The 18,445-nt window shown below is 41.1% G+C and overlaps 1 protein-coding gene and 1 pseudogene across 1 annotated transcript; both read right to left on the bottom strand.

Moving 5' to 3' along the window:
* Nucleotides 1-4,718: 4,718 nt before the first annotated feature.
* LOC147711446 (uncharacterized) lies at nucleotides 4,719-7,397 on the bottom strand (annotated as a pseudogene).
* Nucleotides 7,398-12,044: 4,647 nt separating this feature from the next.
* LOC147711445 (syncytin-B-like) lies at nucleotides 12,045-13,556 on the bottom strand. Its single transcript, XM_086920171.1, has one exon. It carries the CDS (start codon nucleotides 13,218-13,220, stop codon nucleotides 12,045-12,047), a length of 1,176 nt encoding a protein of 391 aa, XP_086776297.1. The 5' UTR covers nucleotides 13,221-13,556.
* Between the last annotated feature and the right edge of the window lie 4,889 nt (nucleotides 13,557-18,445).

Below are 18,445 nucleotides of genomic sequence, written 5' to 3'. Positions count from 1 at the left end.
AGTTCGGTGTTAGTCTTGCGGCTTTGTCCCTTTCCCTGTGGCCCGATAACGTGCTAGCCACGGGAGAATAAAATTCAACTGTGGGAACACTTTCATCCCGCCCAGCAGGTTTCTGGGGGTTCCTACTCTCTCCCGTCCTAAAATAGGACTTAATTAATGATTTTGTGGAGAAAAAATTATGCAGACTGGCCTGCTCAAAATGATCTAACTGGTCTACTAGTTTTTTAACTCGTTCCTCAATGGGAGTCAGAAGAGACCGTATTAGTCTCTCTAGGAACAGTGGCGGAATGGGCGGTAGTGTCTCGGGCGATGCTATCACTATGGGGTCTGGACTTAGTGGGACAACTATCCCCTCTCCCATTGGTAGCCCACTAGGACTACTCCCAGTAGGATCCCGGGATCGTGTACATATTCCTACTTTTCAAATTTTTTTCGGGGGTTTTGAAACATAACATTTCTTTGGAACTACACTCCTCTTCCTTTAAGGACAAGGTTTAGATTATACTACATGTGTTGAGACACTAGGTTGAGCCGTGCATAACTGATCAATAGGTGGATCAATGGGGGTACTAGGAGGGATTGCAGGCAAAGTAGAAGTTTCAGATTCCAAAGACAAGACAACCGGTGGCTCTATAATTGGAGGAAAGGGGTAGGGAGTTTCCGATGCAGCTGGCAGTGTAATAGATGATAAAGGGGTAACCAATGCTGGAAAACTTTGAGAAGGACGTTTGTCAACAGAGGTGTTCAAAAGTTCAATGGATAACCTACGTTCTGCACGTCTTTCCGCCAGGGCAATTTCTTTATCAATGTCTTGGGGTATTCGTTTAAAGTAGGTGTCCAGGGGACCCATAATGGCTGCCCCTGCCTCATTCAAGGGAGGCAACAAAGTGGGAGTGCTTGAAGAAGAAGACATAGTATAAAACCTCCTACGCCTTCAAGAATGATGGAGCACTTTAAATTACAAAATGTCTTACTAAGCACACTGTTACTAAAGCGGAGTACCAGTCCGGTAGATGTCAGCGGGGGGGCCCAGCCCGGCCTCCTTCGGCCCCGGACGGCCACAGACGGTCCCGCCCTTGTCCCAGGCTTCTCCCGGGCGCGCTCCCGCGTGCTCCTGCGCAGGGGCCAAGAGACCTCCCTTTAATCAACAAGGAAAGATGATGACTCAATAACAATTATTTCCAAATCTTTTTCAGACAAATTTTCATTCACAGATGAATTTTCCAGATGTCGACTTTTTTGTTGATCTTCAGTATCTGGATTTTCTTCAGCTTCTTCTTCAGAATCTGAATCAGCTGTTGTTTCACTCTCCTCATCAGAGTTTTCCGGTGTAGGTATAGGAATCGTGTGGCTAGGATGAATCCACCTCTTTATTCCTCTACACTTTATTGCATTCGTTGTCACAAGTATCACCTGTCTTGGTTTCTGCCACCTTGGCATCAAACAATTTCTTCTTCGGTGAACTTTCGTCCTCACCCAGTCTCCAGGTCTCAAATCATGTGATTGCACTTTGTCTTTTGACTGTACTTCTGTTCCCACCTGATTAGACACAGAAGTCACCACGTCAGAAAGCTTCTTACAGTAATCCAAAATTGCACTGTCATTAATGCTCAACAATTTTCCCACTGGTATAAATGCTTGTCTCAGGACTCTGCACATCACAATATCATGTGAACTTAGACCTGTTTTTTTATCTGGTGTACTTCTTAAAGTCATCAGAACAAGTGGAAGAGCATCTGTCCATTTTATACCTGTATCTAGGCACATTTTCCCTATTCTGTTTTTTATTGTTCCATTTATTTGCTCCACCACTCCTGATGCCTCTGGTCTGTATGCACAATGCAATTTCTGCTCAATGTGTAAAGCTTCACAAATTAATTTCAACAGTCTGTTATCAAAATGTCCTCCTCTATCACTTTCAATGGTCACAGGAAATCCGTATCTTGGTATTATCTCTCTCAAAAGTAACTTTGCTACAGTGATTGAATCATTGTCACGTGTGGGAAAAGCCTCTACCCACCTTGAGAACAAACAGACAATTACCAACACATATTGTAACTTGTTGTGTTTGGGCATCTCAATGAAATCCATTTGCAACCTGGTGAAGGGACCACTCTCCCATCCTACTATTCTGCCATCTTTGTATGTCCAAATTCCATCCTCATCCCGCTGTCTACATTCTGCTTTCAACCAGGTGTCTTTTTCCTCATCATCAGCTTCATCTTGTAAATCTTTTATTTCCTGCCATGTCTCAACTACTGTTGTTAGCATCAGTGAACTCAAATCATATTCTTTATTTTTCTCCCGATTTAGTGCAAAATTGTTTTTTGCACAGTACTTTGCAATTTCATCCGCAAAATTGTTTCCTTTGGTGATAAAATCTTCACCTTTCTTGTGAGCAGCACATTTTACTACTGCAATTTCTTTTGGCAACTGTATGCCATCAATCAGCCTTTTGATACATTTTGCATTTCTTATTGGTGAACCTGCTGATGTCATATAGCCTCTCTGAGACCAGAGTTGTCCATAATCATGCACAACTCCATACCCATATTGGCTATCAGTTATTATGGTGATTCTCAAATCTATTGCTAATTCACAAGCACGAATTAAAGCAATCAATTCAGCTACTTGTGCTGAACGAATTCCTTCAAGACATGGTGCTTCTTCAACATCTGCAACTGTGCAAACTGAGTAAGCTGCTCTTAGAATGCCTTCTTCTGATATTAAACAAGAACCATCCACAAAATACACATGATCTGATTCAGGCAATGGAACATCTTTAATGTCCTTCCTTGGCTTGGTGCAATATTCCATAACATCCAAGCACTCATGATCTACACCATTTTCATCTTGAATTTCAGTTTCAGGTAACAATGTCGAAGGATTAAGATTCACACACCTTGCAATTGAAACATTATCTTATCCCAGAATAATTTTTTCATACTTTGTGAGTCTATTGCTTGTCAGGTGCTGTGTTTTGCTTCTCGTAAGGAGAATCTCAACTGAATGAGGAACATAGACTTTTACTGGAAATCCCATTATGATTCCCTCACTTTGCTCAAGGCCAACACTAGTTGCTGCAACTGCTTTTAAGCAGCCTGGTAAAGCTTTCGCAACAGGATCAAGGACTGCTGAGAAGTAAGCAATAAGTTTTCTCAAGTTGCCATGTTTCTGAATTAACACAGACAATGCACATCCTTCCCTTTCACTGCAATACAGCTCAAAATCCTTCTCATAGTCTGGCATGCCCAAAGCTGGAGCTTCACATAAGCTTTTCTTTAACTTTTCAAAAGCTTCCAACTCAGTTTCAGTAAGAACAATTGGATGTCTTATGTCTGACTTTGTCAATCTCTGCAGTGGTTCGCAATTACTGAAAATCCACTAATCCATTGACGACAGTATCCAACCATTCCTAAAAACTTTCTGACCTGCCTTTGTGTTTTTGGAGGTTGCATTCCTTGAATCATTTTGATTCTTTCGATTGTCACTTGCCTCATTCCTTTAGCAATTCTATGACCAAGATATTTTACTTCTTGTTTACAAAACTGCAATTTTGCAGGAGACACTTTATGTCCTTTATCTGCTAAATGACTCAAAAGTGTAATGGTGTCAGTAACACAGTTGTCTTTTGTTTTTGCTGCTATCAACAAATCGTCAATGTATTGAACCAATGTTGATCTGCCAGGTAAATTTAGATCTTCTAAAGATTTCTTTAACAATTCATTAAAGATAGAAGGACTCTCTGTATACCCTTGAGGAATTCTACACCATGCGATGGTCCTATTTTGGAACCTAAATGCAAAAATTTCCTGACTTTCTGGATGCAATGGAACAGTAAAGAACGCATTGAAAAGATCAATTACAGTATACCATTCTGCATCATGTGGAATCTGGTAAAGAATGACTGCTGGGTTTGGAACAACTGGACAACAAGGAACTACTATTTGATTAATTTTTCTTAAATCCTGAACAATTCTGTACGTTCCGTTCGGCTTTTTAATTCCCATTATTGGTGAATTACAAGGACTGCTCTCAATCTCTTTTAAAACACCTTGCTGAATGAATTTTTCGATCACAGGAATAACACCCTCAATTGTTTCAGTTTTCATTTTGTATTGAGGAATGTTTGGAAATTCTATTCCCTGCTTCACTGTAATTTTAACTGGATCTACATGTTTCATCAGACCCATTTCATTTCCTGTCAAATCCCATATTTCAGCTTTTACTGTTTCTTTTAATTCCTCAGGTAAATTTTCTTTATCAAATACAGGAAATAATTTTGCTTTTTCTGCTTCAACCATTAACATTGTTAATTTGTACAGACCATCTTCTTCCATTGTTTGTAATTCAATACCTCCTGGTGAGCAATATATTCTGCAATTCATTTTGCACAATATATCTCTCCCCAATAAATTTACAGGACTGCTGTTACAAACTACAAACCTGTGTTTATCTTTAAAATTGCCAATTTCCACTTTTACAGGCTCAGTCAAATTTGTTTTAATTTGCTGATTACTTACACCAACTACTTGGATCGTTTCCCCAGAGAGAGGCAGGTTTTCAATTTCCACTGATCTGACAGTAGAACGGGTAGCACCAGTGTCCACAAGAAAAGTGATCTCTTTATCATTCACTTTACCATTTACATATGAACCAGACTGGTCAACCTCAAGAGTGGCTCCAACTACGCACTCTTCCTGCTCTCTCGGGCACCGTCAGAAACTGTCATCAGAATCGCTCCCTTTGTTTCCTGATATTAAAAATTGTCCTGGTGGATTTTGCACATCTGATTTTTTAGCTCTGATTACCTGGTCATTTCCGCTGAATCCTGTATTTGCGTTATATCTCTGACTACCCCCACAATTTGGAAGAGGAGGCTGTGGAATCTGATTCTGCTGATGTACTAACTGTCGCTGTAGCTGTTGCTGTAGATTCAACTCATTAAGTTGTCGCTGTAGCTGTTGCTGCAGATCTACATCATTCTGCATCTGTGGGTTTAATGATATATTTTTAAAATTTCTGGGCGGGTTATTACACTCGCGTTTCCAGTGTCCAATCTCACCGCAATTAAAACAAGGTAATTTTTGCTTTAGCTCTCCAATGCTAACATTAAATTTTGGCTTATTAAAATTATTTTTATATTTTCCCTGACCCTGGTTCTGATTCTGGACAAAATTTACATTTTTATTTTCCAGACTAGCAATCTGATGTTCAGCTACCTTCACCTGTGTCCACATGGCTTTCTCTTTTAGTTTCTTTTGCCTCACTTCGAATTCATCACTGCAATATTTTGCCTTTCTCAAAATGTCATCAATTGAAAGTGATTGCCAACCGACAATATTAGTCCTGATCATTTCTCCAATCTCTGGTTTAAGACCATAAACAAATCTGTAAATAAAATGGCTCATGTCTTTTTCATCCAATTTTTCATAACCATTGCACTGCTTGAACACCAATAATAACCTTTCATAGAAAGCATGGACTGACTCCTTCGGTTCTTGATTTGTTCTGTCTATCTTTACCCAATCAACTTCCTTCGGGGCAATTTTCTTTTTTAACCAGTAGATCACTTTGTCATACAAATCCATGACCTCTGGTGCTGAAGCACCTGTTTCTTTAATTCGCTCAGGCTCTACTTTTGGCCAGCTTACAGCAATTTTACATTCTGTCCAAAGATCTGATGGGACAACGATGTCAAAGAATCCATCTAAATCAATCCACAGAACTTCCAAAACTTTGATAAATCTATCTACCTGTCTGTACCATTCCACAGGCTTCTCTCTCAGCCGCGGGAAATCATTTGTGAAAAGTAAAATATCCTGTCTTGACCATGGGACATGAACATATCCACCACCAGCAATTTCTCTCATTGGAAACTGTTTTGACATTCTATCTAATCTTTCTTCTTCCTTCTTTTTGGTCCATTTGACTCTCCATTTTCTTAATTCGCCTAACTTTTTAATGTACACAATCAATTCTTTTATATGCATTATTCTTCCCATTGTATTAAAATTCCCAATATCTTTCTCAGTAAAGTCAAGTCTGTAATGCTTTCCTAAATTTTTCTTTCTGCTCAAATCAATTTCTAATTCTGCAGCTAATTCTTCCAATTGATCATATTTATTTTTAGTTTTCCACTGAATACTTTTGCAGATGAATAAAAGTTCATCATCTCGATAATGCTTTAAACTGTCAGGACCAATTGTGACAATTATTAACTCCTCCAAATCTGCTTTTAATTTTGCAACATCAAATTTTGAACAAGACTCTCTTCTTTCTGAAGTCTCAGCATCTGACTCTGCACCCATTGGTGTTCCGATAAAAGAACCTTCATTAAAAGTCAAATCAGGCATTTTTGTTTTCTCTCGATGAATTTAATTTAATTCTGAATAAAAATTTTCAGCTACTTTTTGAATTTCCGCATTTAATGGAATTGTTTAACATGTCTGTTTATTTTCCCCTTGATCGAAAACAGGTTGAACAGGACCAATCGTTACTGGAACTGTCACTGCTTCCATGCTTTTTGTTAACTGGTGAATTAATTTTTCTTTTGATCGCAAATAATCTGAAGTGTTTACGCTTTCCTCATTTCTAATAGCTTCCGTTGGATTTCTAAAAGTTTCAGGAAAATTTCTGCTCTCATTGTAAATGCTAGAATTAGTTCTTGTTCCCTGCCTTTCAGGAGTTTCAAAAGAATCAGAATTATTTGGGTACAATTTAGGCGATTCATTTAATGGAGGTGCACTTGGTGTGGTTCCTGGAGAAACCATTGGAGTGGACCATGAACAAGCTGGTTTTGGTGTGGACTGCTTTTTATTTGTGGTATAAATTTCTTCTAAAACTGCATCTTCCGATTCACTTTCTTCAACTAAGTTATTTTTCTTTTGAGTATTTTTCTCACCAGGATTCCCTGAAATCATTTCTCTTATTAGATAGAGACCATCTCACATGCTCGCTTGCCTCCACACACGCATCCTATCTTCATGCGTTTCTCGTCTATAAATTGGTGTTTTAGGAGATCTTTTCATCCCATTCGCTTCCCTCTGAAGTTGAAACATCTCATCCTCCCATTCAACTAAAGCTTCGAATTGAGTTGGTCTAGGCTTTGGTACAAGAGCCAAAAATATTTCTCTCAAATTTCTTAAAATTCTCATATTAATTGAACCATCATCTGGCCAAGCCAAAACACCGTCGTCCTTAGTGTAATGTTTCCAAACATCAAACCATAAGCAAGTATGATAACCATATTCACCTTCCATGTACGCTGCAGGCGTTTTGTATTTATAAAGTAATTTACCACCTCGTGTTTCAATTTTCTTATCAGATGAAATAACATTTTTAAACTTTTGAAATAATGTAAGCTTCTTCTCATTTTTCCTGTAAAAATAAGCCATTTTTAAATCAAATCCGCTTAATTGGAAATGATCGTATAATTTCCTGTTTGTTCCGCAGCTCTAGCCAATTCATGCGCGAAACACACCAGCAAGCTAATCAGGTTTGAGCTACGTCACCACCTTGCTCAACCAATAGAAATAGTGCTTTCCCAAAGAGCCAATCAGTGTACAGTTTGTCTAAGTCACGAGAGCCAATCAGAGTACAGCCTGTGACGTATGTTATCCAATCACTGCGCGGACCGTGTGACGTACACAGCCACTGCGGTTTCTCGTGTCTCCCTCCCAGCGCTCACCCCTCCTTCACAAAAGATTTTTCAGAGCGCCATTTTAAGAACGTCTTTTAAATGAAACTCAATTATTAACGACAAAAAGAACAAACCATTTGTCTGTTTCTCTAATAAAGTGACAGAGTTTTCAGTCACTTAAGAATTCTTTTTCGTGGAATAGACAACGCTACTCTCACAGAATATACATTCGCCAATAAAGCAACATTTTTACTCTACCCTTCAAACAGGTAAAAACGAACGCGTTTCCGTCTGAATGCACATTTAAAGTAGCAATTCAAAGTTTGACTCGAACGAAATTACATAATCATTTTCGCACTTTCGAACGGAAAATATTCTAAACATACATGTGAAATCTTGGCAGGACCTTAACCAACCATAGATATCCTGTATCGCCAGCAAGATAAACAATTTTACCTTACCCTTCACTCAAGCTCGCATATGTTCTAATACTTTATTCACTGAGAGTTTTAAAGCGGGCTCTTTGTCCCTATACTCAAAGCTGCAATTTCATAGACAATCCTCACTATACATGTATTCTCTCTAACACACCTATATCCCTAACGCGTATTGTACGGCCACAATCCTTGTGATATACCTTAATACCACAATTCTGAAACAGATCAAATGCACTGTGTGATTTCTCTCATATCACACCACTCTGTACCGGTACAACTAGGATTTTTCACACTGCAGGAAAAAACCTTTCGACTACACATAACACAAGTGAACGAACTTTAACATATGTTAATTATCGATCCTATGTAATTACCATGTAGCATGTTGGTTACCATAGCAACCATCAGTCTGCTACCAGGAAATTGATCCATCGGCCTATAGGAAATATGCCATGAACTACACTACCCAATGTTACCTATTTACACTAATTATTCACAAGGCCCATGAACTAACATGTCATATTTTGACCAACTGAATCATGTGACTTAATTGATCTATTCACAAAAATATATACATTTATATACAACCGCGGTAAAATGAATTCATAACTTTTTACAAACCCCAGATTAATTAAGCCACTGTGGCGAGAAGATCCGCTAATGGTAACCTAAACTCATGAAATAACAAGGCCAGCTTGTTTTTCAAAGTAAATGTTTTATTAGCTTTTATTTTCAAAATTCATTAGAAATCTTTATTAAAGCGTTTATTAAGTTTTGCAGTCAATATTAATGATTTCAAATGTAAGAAATATAAGCATTTTTATTCAGAGGTAAATAGCAGTTTGGCATGAATAAACCTAAGTCCCTAACTACGCTTAGCTATTTGATGAAATAAAGAAATAAAGTATTAAAAAGTCTTTGGGTCTTACATGGTCCAAGAAGAGTTCGTCAGCACGTCACACCCATCAAAGATCGGCAAGAAGCAGCAGCGCTTTCTTCTCCAGGGAAGAGTTTTTATACCTTTTTCTACGCTAAACTAATCTATAAAAACTTATATTTTTCTGCTCAAATCGGGTTCTGATTGGCCACCAAATAACAGGCCACCGTGTCATTTCAACTTTTAACATTAGTTCGTCACTTTCTCAGTGTCCATTGTTTTAGCTTTCGAGCTGCGAGGCTTCCTCCAGTTAGCAACATTTATTTGTACTTCCTCGGATTTTGTCATACACTTCTGCCGGTCCCTGGCCTTGGCCTCGCTGAGCAAAAGAACAGTCAGCTCATCACGTTTTTATTTAATATCACGCTGAATAAACTTTGCATGAAGGAAACTTTCCATGACGGACTCTTTATTTTTCTTTGAGCAGATTTTTGCCAAACACGGACTAGGCCCAAAACCACTTTTCACGAAAACTAATATATAAAGAAACACAAGAGAATAATTAATGTAAGAAAAGCAGTTTGTTCTGTTGCCACCCGCCATTACTAATGATTTACCCATTAGATTAAGTTTCCTAGCTGAAGCAGACAAATAAAGCAGCATTTATATCTACCATTCTTCATAAGGCCAGCTTGATTCTTCATGTTACTAAAAGATATAAGAAAAGTTAAACAGACACAACATAGACAACAACATTACATAGACAAAAGCACATATAGACTAAGCACATGCCATTAATTAACCAGCCGCATTTAATGTTGACAAAGACAAAAAGACAAACAAAACAACATTATTTGTTTTTATAAACGTACTTGCTGCAACATAATGCACATAATGTTAGAACCCTCGTGTTCATGTACGTGATATTTAATCTAGGTTGAATTAATTGAACATATAACACACATCATTAGCAATATTAAATTATGGAAGTATAACTTCACGAGCTGAAATGAATGCATTTCAAAAACTCGCTCCATCAGTAGCATTTAAAAAACCTTTGAAATTCACTGAAAAAAACGTAGGTTTGACACATGTTATAGTTAGCTGGACATTTCACTCATATAAACCATTGAAATTCCCCCGTTATAGTTAGTTCAGCTAACTATAACTCGCGCGCCCGCAATGCACTGCTGATGACGTCACATATTACATCACTCATGACATGGTCATTGACATCACTCATGACATCACTGATGACATCTCAAATGGAAAACCCACCAGTTGCTTTTAGACCTGTGTTCTTAGTTTGATTTCCCTCATCTATGCTAGGTGCAGGACTGTCCCTTTTGTTCGGGGACGTGCTGATGTTAGTAGCTGCGTTGCCACTTGTAGCCTCTGAATCCATAGATGTTGATATTGTTATAATTCTGGGGCTGAGGTCATGGTCCCATTTCTCTGAATATTTCCTATTTTGTGTATGATTTATTCATGCCTCACTACATTGTTTTATTAACGTTGCCAACAAGTCAGGAAGTGTGGTTAATTTCTCCCCTATTGCTTCGCTAAAGCTTTTTGCTGGGCTTGTGATGCTCCCTTTACCCTCTTCACTCACAACAAACTGGTCAACTTTGTGGCTGATAATATCCACTTTTTCATTAATTGTCAAAACACTTTGCGCAAGAATGTGTATTAAATCGACCTGAATCTTTAGTTTGTGTGATTGCCAAGAGAGTGCATTTACTGCTGCCAATAAGGATGAGTTTATTGTGTTCAAGATGTATTCAGGACCATTCTTATTATGTGTATCTTGTTTGTCACTCTGGATCCCGCAGTACCTGCCAGTTGTGGCCCCTACGAAACCCTCTCCCATTGATTGCAGTTTGGAATCAGAAGTAGCTGTTGTTTTTCTTAACTCTGGGGATACTGGGTATGAAGTGCTAGCAGCACCAAATAGATGTTGTATTTGTTCCCTGCCTTGGTTTGTGGATGTGGCGCAGCTCTGGGTTCTCCCCTGACCACCTAGATTGATAGATTCATCCAGTTTGTCCTGATGCTGGTCATTTAAATGGTGGACTAGAGCCTCTATCTCAAAAACGTTCTTCTTCCAAATATGCCCGCTGGATGGGTGTCCCTGTGGTGGACCTGAGGTACTGGGTTTTTCAGAACCGGTACTGATCCGGTAACCCAGCGGTGTCAGGGCAACACCCAAAGACCTCGAGTACTTTCCTGATTCAGACCACAGAAACATGAGTCTTCTAGGTGAAGTCAAAGATCGAATTTATTGGCTGCAACCAAGTAACAAGCGTCCTAGAAGTACAACAGCATGTATGTTCTCAGGAGACTGATCAAATTTACAAACCCTGGCTTCTTCTTTTATACAGTTTTTTAAGCTTCAGGCAAGCATTCTTAGGTTTACAGTGCAAACATTCTAGGATTTACAGTGAGCTATTCACATATTTTCATTACAAAAGGAAAAGCAGAGTCATGATGACAAGTATGCATTTAGTGTGTCCAGTTCGTGATCAATTACCCGGCAAGGCCCAACATTTTCATCAGATATTGGTGTACCCTCAATAAAATCGGGTTCCTCCTCATCATAAAGCAAAAGAAGAGAAAAGAGCAGGGACAGGTGTGAGCAAGATTTAGGCGGGGTGTGTGCGATGGGAACAGTTTATGGCCTATTGTGCTTTGATGCTATCTCGTTCGGCCACTGGGAGAAAAACTGACCAAACAGGTTTGGCTTGAGGCAATGGTTCCAGCTTGCCCAGGTCACAGAAAAGTCAATTAAGGTGTTTGTGTCCTTTGATATCGAATTCAGCTGTGGTTACAAGCCTATGTGAAGGGCAACTCACAAAATGGCTGCCAAGCGTAAAATGGAACCCAAGAGTTCGAAAACGAAAATGGCGATTTCGAGGTGAAATCGTTACTTGATTATGGTGAAAATGCTTGTGCATAGTGTACTAGCCATTATCGGTCTTTTGACACCAAAATCGTCGTGCTACGACAAAGTTTGTTGCACGAGTCCAGAATTTTCAGAACTACAAACCCTCCTTTTGCCCTTACATAGGCAATTTAACCTAATCTCATGCTAATCTGAGTCCAGGTCTATATTCCTAAAGTCATTGAGATGTTGCTGTAACATCATTCTGGTGCTTAGTTCATCTTTTGACACAGGCTTCCTTACACATGATGTAGCACAGAGGCCACATATTGCAGGAGCGCACTGCACGCACAGACAGAACAGGAAGAGAATGGCTAAGACCATCCCAATGACCTTTAGAATTTTCCATCCCCAGCCGGATATCAGTTCCCAGAACCATCCCATAAAAGACCAATCCCCTTTGTCCATATGAATAGATTCGGAAATTTTATGCAGTTTGGAGATGGCCTGGTACACTGTTGGAGCGTTATCTGGAATGAATACACAGCAACTCGATTGGATCAGTTTACATACCCCACCTCGGTCTGCAAGTATGACATCTAATGCGACCCTGTTCTGAAGGGTCATAAGACGATCCGATTGGAGCTCAGCAGTTAAGTTACTAAGGGCGCCAGCAGTTTCAATTACGGTGGATTCAACCACGCTTGCTAATTGCCTTATGTTTCTGCTGTTAACCATGGGCCCCCAAAACGGCAGGAAACCTTTTGCGAAATCCCCTAACTCCTGTTCCACGGTGTCGTCTTTACTCACAACACCCCTAACTGTCCTTGTCCGATGGTAATCTGCCGCGGCCGTGCAGGTGGGAGGCAACAGGAACGAAACAAAACATGTGCCCGAAAAGTCAGGGGGCAACCATGTATAGGCTCTATCATGGCAGATGAAATAGGTACCCTTAGCTGCTAAAAACGAAGGGGAAGTCTGAGATGCAAAAACATACGTTTCAGTACAGACGCTCTTCCCTAACTGAGCCCTGGGATTCTTGCCAGTGCCTTGCAGGCACAGATGACCCTGATGGGGTACAATCCAAATCGGGGAAGATCTCTTAGCTTGCTGCTTCTCACTCAGAGTAGCTCCATATCCGGTCACGTTCCATCCTATGTATACTAGTGTCTCATCTCTAGGGATAGTCTGATAGGAAATATCTTCCTTAATCATATCCACTATACCCTTAACTAGAGCACTATTCTTAGGATTGTCTGTTACAGAACGTAAGGGGTAGACTTCATGTGCATAAATGAACATTGTCCTGTATGCCCACACAGAGCCGTTGTGACTGAATGGCAGGACAAGGTAAGGGATGCCTTTATCCGTTGTGTGAGGCATAAGACCACACACCTAGCAGTTAGTCGTGTTCATTACTAGTTGGTGTTGGTGCAAGAGCTGAATGAAGGAGTTATTAATAAACTCTAATCTCCTAGCTGACTCATGTTCAGGAAGGGGTTGAAAAGAATGTGCAGAAATAGTAGGAGGAGGTATGGGCGATGTAGTCGGTGCAAAGGTCACTTGTAAAGAACACAGTATATATCCTATTAAAAACATCATTGCACTTAATAACAGGAAAATGCATAATAATAAAAAACGTTTTCTTGTCATCAATCCACATATTCTTGTTTTAAAATTTACAGCTTTGGCAGGTCTCTCCATTTTGAAAAACTCCATCCTCTCTATGTCGCTGCCCGCGGTGGGAGATTGATTCTGCTAAGGAGTGCTTCTGTTCAGTCCAGGGTAACTCCCTTAGACCAACCAGAACTGTCGACCTAACCGTCCCCAGCTGCACTCCAAAGACTGTGGCAACCGCGACCCTAGCAGCGGAACCCGGATGGCGGTTCGAAAAAACAAAAATGAGCAAGTTTCTCAGGTGGGAGAGCTGCGCTTTCAAAAATAGAACTTAGGGGAAAAAAATGTATAAGTCCAATTTTATTAGTTCGTATTTCTCGGCCTCAGATTATACTGTTGTTTTCCCAGTACTGTATGGTCTTGAAACAATGCTTCAGGTTCTGTAGTGTCCAATTGGGCTGATGATGGTACGGCTGGTTGCAGAATATTGTCACTTTCTTGTTCTGTAATTGTTCCTTTCACACGAGCATCACTGAAAGGGATGAACCTTTGCACAGATTCAGTCTCTGAGTCGGCGACACCCTCCTGGACCCACCGGTCATAGGGCAGAGGCAGAGGGATCCGTTTACAATGGATCCCGTGGATCCAGTTTTTCTTTCCCTCCACACGAATGGCTGATCTTGTGGAAAGTAGGACGAGGTGTGGGCCGGTCCACCTGGGCTGTTCGTTCTTTGTTCGCTGGAAATTTTTCACTAATACCCAGGATCCAGAATCGATTTGATGGCCTGGAGCTTCAGAGACCAGAGGCAGAGAGTCACGGACCTGTTGGTGTAAAACACGCAATTTAGCCGTCAATTCATACAAATAGTCAAGCAAAACAGGGTGCTCTATTTCACTAAACTTTGTGGGTCTGGGCACCCCCATATGTTGGCTGGACGGCCGAAAACAATTTCATAGGGACTAAGTTTTACTCTAGAATGCACTGTCATTCTGGTGGATAGGAGTGCTAAGGGCAGAGCATCAGGCCATTTAAGACCAGTGCTTGCTTGAATCTTGGCTAGTTTTAGTTTTAGGGTGCCGTTGTAGCATTCTACTAATCCAGCTGATTGGGGGTGATTTGCAGCGTGGAATTTTTGTCTGATGCCTAGCCCATCACACACTTCTTTCATCACTCGTCCCACAAATTCACTCCCATTATCACTCCAGACCATTCTCGGCATTCCAAACCTAGGGAAGAACTCTTTCACAAGGGCTTTTGCTGTGGACAAGGCAGTATTGTCCTTTAGGGGATATGCTTCTACCCACCTGGAGAAGGCACAGACAACAACGAGTACGTATTTTAGATTGGTGCACCTCTCCATGTGTATGAAATCTAGCTGCAAAACCTCAAACGGATACGTAGGAGGTGCAAAATGACCCGCTGGAGTTGGGGTTCCCTTACCAGGATTGTGTTTCAAACATACCATGCAATTTTTAACCACGTTCTCTGCACACTTAGGGATTCCAGCATTTTGCCATACTGGGGCCAACAACATTCAAATCCCTTTCAGGCTGATATAAGCCATTCCATAAGCCACTGTTACCACTGCAAGCACGTACGCATCGGGCAGCAACCATCTCTGATGCTTCGACAATTCGACCCAACAACCATTTGCATCCATTCTGCCCGTACTTTCTCTCCACGTGTTCAACTCTTTCTCTGTAGCCTCAGATTGTATCGATTTCACACTCTCTATCGTGTCCTCACACATTCCGACATCACCAACCCATCTCGCAGGACCTGCAACATACATTCGGCTCATTACATTCCTGGCGGTTTCTTTCGCAACTTCATCAGCAAATGCATTTCCACGACCAACATCATCAGTCACCTTCTTGTGGGCATTACATTTTACAATCGCAACTTGTAGAGGCAAAGTCAGTGATTCAAGAAGCTCATTCACCAACTGACCATGCTGGATCTTCGTGCCATGCGAAGTCAGGAACCCACGTTCACGCCACAGACGTCCAAAACTATGAGCCACACCAAACGCATACTGACTGTCAGTGTACACATTCACTTTCATTCCTTTTGACAACACACACGCTCTTGTAAGTGCAATCAATTCTGCTGCTTGAGCGGAGTTATATGGAATACGTGCAGTTTCAACGACTGTATGCAAAGTGGTGACAGCATATGCTGCAGTCGTGTCACCATTCGGAAGCTTGAAGCATGAACCATCCACCCATAAGGTACCATCATATTCAGAATGAGGAGTATCTTGGAGGTCTATTCTCCCTTTTGTTTCTTCTTCTGTTCTAAGCAAACAATTGGGCTGCTCTTCAGCACTCTCTGTCTCAACTGAAATTGGCAACAACGTGGCTGGGTTTAATGTGCTACATCTTTTGATGTGCACATGGCTTGCTAACAAAGTTAGTTCGTAACCAGACAATCGAGCACTAGTTAAGTGCTGTGTCTTGGTTCTGTTCAATAACGTGTCCACTGCATGTGGAACCATTACCACTAGCGTGTTATTCATCACTAAACCAGCAGACTGTCGGATAGAAACAGCTGCTGTGGCTGTGGCTCTTAGACAACTCGGCAACGCCCTAGCTACCGGATCCAAAGTTGACGAAAAATATGCACATGGACGCTGCTTGTCTCCAAAATACTGTGTCAACACTGATAATGCACAACCCTCTTGCTCATGGACATATAATGTAAAGGGCTTACTGTAGTTGGGGGTACCCAACACAGGGGCCGAACATTATGCTGTGCGCAATTCAGAGAAACTTTTCTGACACTCCTCGGACCAAGGCACAGGATTGGGTGTATCTTTACATGTTAATGCCACCAATGGTTTGGCCAGTAAAGAAAAATTTGGAATCCACTGTCTACAGTACGATGTAATACCCAAGAAGGCACGCACTTCTCTCTGTGTTTTTGGCACACTTAATTTTGCTATTGCCTGGATTCTTTCTGGGGTCAGTTTCCTTCCCTCCGTCGATAAGAGATGACCTAAGTAGGTCTCTTCTTGTCGACAATATTGTAATTTAGACAGGGACACTTTGTGATGCAGATCACACAAATGACGCAACAATGACAACGTGGCTTCTTTACAGATTTCCTCAGAATCTGCAGCAATAAGCAAGTCATCAGCATACTGAATGAGTGTAGCGCCTTCAGGTAAAACAATCGTATCAAGCTGCGTTTTTAGAGCTTGACTATATATTGATGGACTTTCACAGTAGCCCTGGGGAGCGCGTTTAAAGCGGAAACTTTGTCCTCCTAAACTGAAGCCAAAAATATCTCTACTTTCTTCAGCAATTGGGATGCTGAAGAAAGCATTCTTCAAGTCAATCACCGAAAACCAGGTAGCAGAGGCTGGGATCATAGTCAACAGGGCAGTAATGTCAGGAACAACTGGAAATTGTGGCACTACTATTTTATTCACCTCTCTAAGGTCAATCACAAATCTGTACACAGGTGGCTGGGACGGGTCAGTTCGTTTCAAAACAGGCAGAACAGGGCTACTGCAAACATTGCCTCTTGTCTCTTCAATCACATCTTTTTCAATTAAATCATAAATGATCGCTAACAACGCTTTTTCACCTTCACTGGAGATCTTGTATTGGGGAATGCGCGGCATACTAACATTGGCTTTCAATGTCACAACATATGGTGGTATTTCCAAGAGACCCACATCGTTAGGACCAGTAGCCCAAAGAATATCAGGTAGAGACAGTAATTCTGTCGGAATTCTATCCCTTGACAAATACATTGGAGAAACCACTTTCTTACCTAGTGTAAGTTGTACTCCCGAAGGAGAACAGTACAAAGTCGCATACAATCTTTTTAACAGGTCCAATCCCAACAAGTTTTCACCACAACCTGTTGTTAAAATAAGGGGTGCTTCGAATTCACAAGGACCAACATACAGGGACATAGGACATGAAATCGGGTTCCTAGAAAAACCTACAGAAACATTCATTTCGCCAGACAAAGGTGTGCCAGGGAATTTTGAGTGCATCATAGAACTCTTTGTAGCACCAGTATCCAACAGAAAAGGCTCTGACACACCTGATGTAATCACCTTGACGTATGGTCCACTCTGATCTACTGGAACTGAAACAACTCCCTCTCTTTGTCTATGGCTGTCCTAGCAATCATTACCTTCCATATATTCGTCTTCTGCATAGTAATCATCAGTATAGTACTGAGCTGTCCTTCTGCTGATCAAACTTATTCATAGAATCCTGAGGCGGAAAAGGAGCATGCATTCTGATGGACGTTTCCACGTCCTCTACCTCTAGGTGTTTGCTGACCACCTCTACCTCTTGTGCTTGATACACCATTTGCGCGCTGTGACAGGATAGGGCAACTATACTTAAAATGACCCTCTTCCTTGCAATACGAACACTGATTGGGACCCACAGGAACGCGTGGCTGAGTATACTCTACTCTTTGCTTTTGAAACTGTGGAGGTTGCTGATAATTATTCTGACCGCCGTTATTCTGACTGTGGAACAGGAGCCCAGATTACTACCGATGCCCAGGCCGCTGGCGCAAACCGCCTCTTAGTTCCCATGTTGAATAGTTACCAAATAAAGAGACGGGCGCTGGAAGCAGGAATCAAGAACAGAGTTTATTTCTCATGAGGAGAGCCAGTCATTTCGGACACGAAACACGGTGTCTTTCAGGAGGTGCTCTAACAAGTGAGCTGAGACTCCTTCTTTTATACCTTACAAAACACTTGATAGTACAATCAGGACAGTGTGACGCAAAAGAAAAGACATCCCTATAATCCTCGTGTCAATCCTACCCCACATATGTTCACAATAGGGACCCTTGACCTGCTGATAAGAGGGGAGGGCAATCACGCAGCTGAGTGTTCCGTCAACTGTTTAGGATGTGTGCGCCTGATCATAACCCAGGGGGTGGGGTGGCCAGGATCAATAGTGGGTCCTTGGAAGAGGAGTGACTTCATACAATAAGGGCAGTAAATGGTATC

Source organism: Lissotriton vulgaris, chromosome 5 (genome assembly GCF_964263255.1).
Source record: "Lissotriton vulgaris chromosome 5, aLisVul1.2, whole genome shotgun sequence".
Classification (NCBI taxonomy): Eukaryota; Metazoa; Chordata; class Amphibia; order Caudata; family Salamandridae; genus Lissotriton; species Lissotriton vulgaris.
Note: the sequence above shows the minus strand (reverse complement) of the source record. Positions and strands in the feature narration are given on the sequence as shown.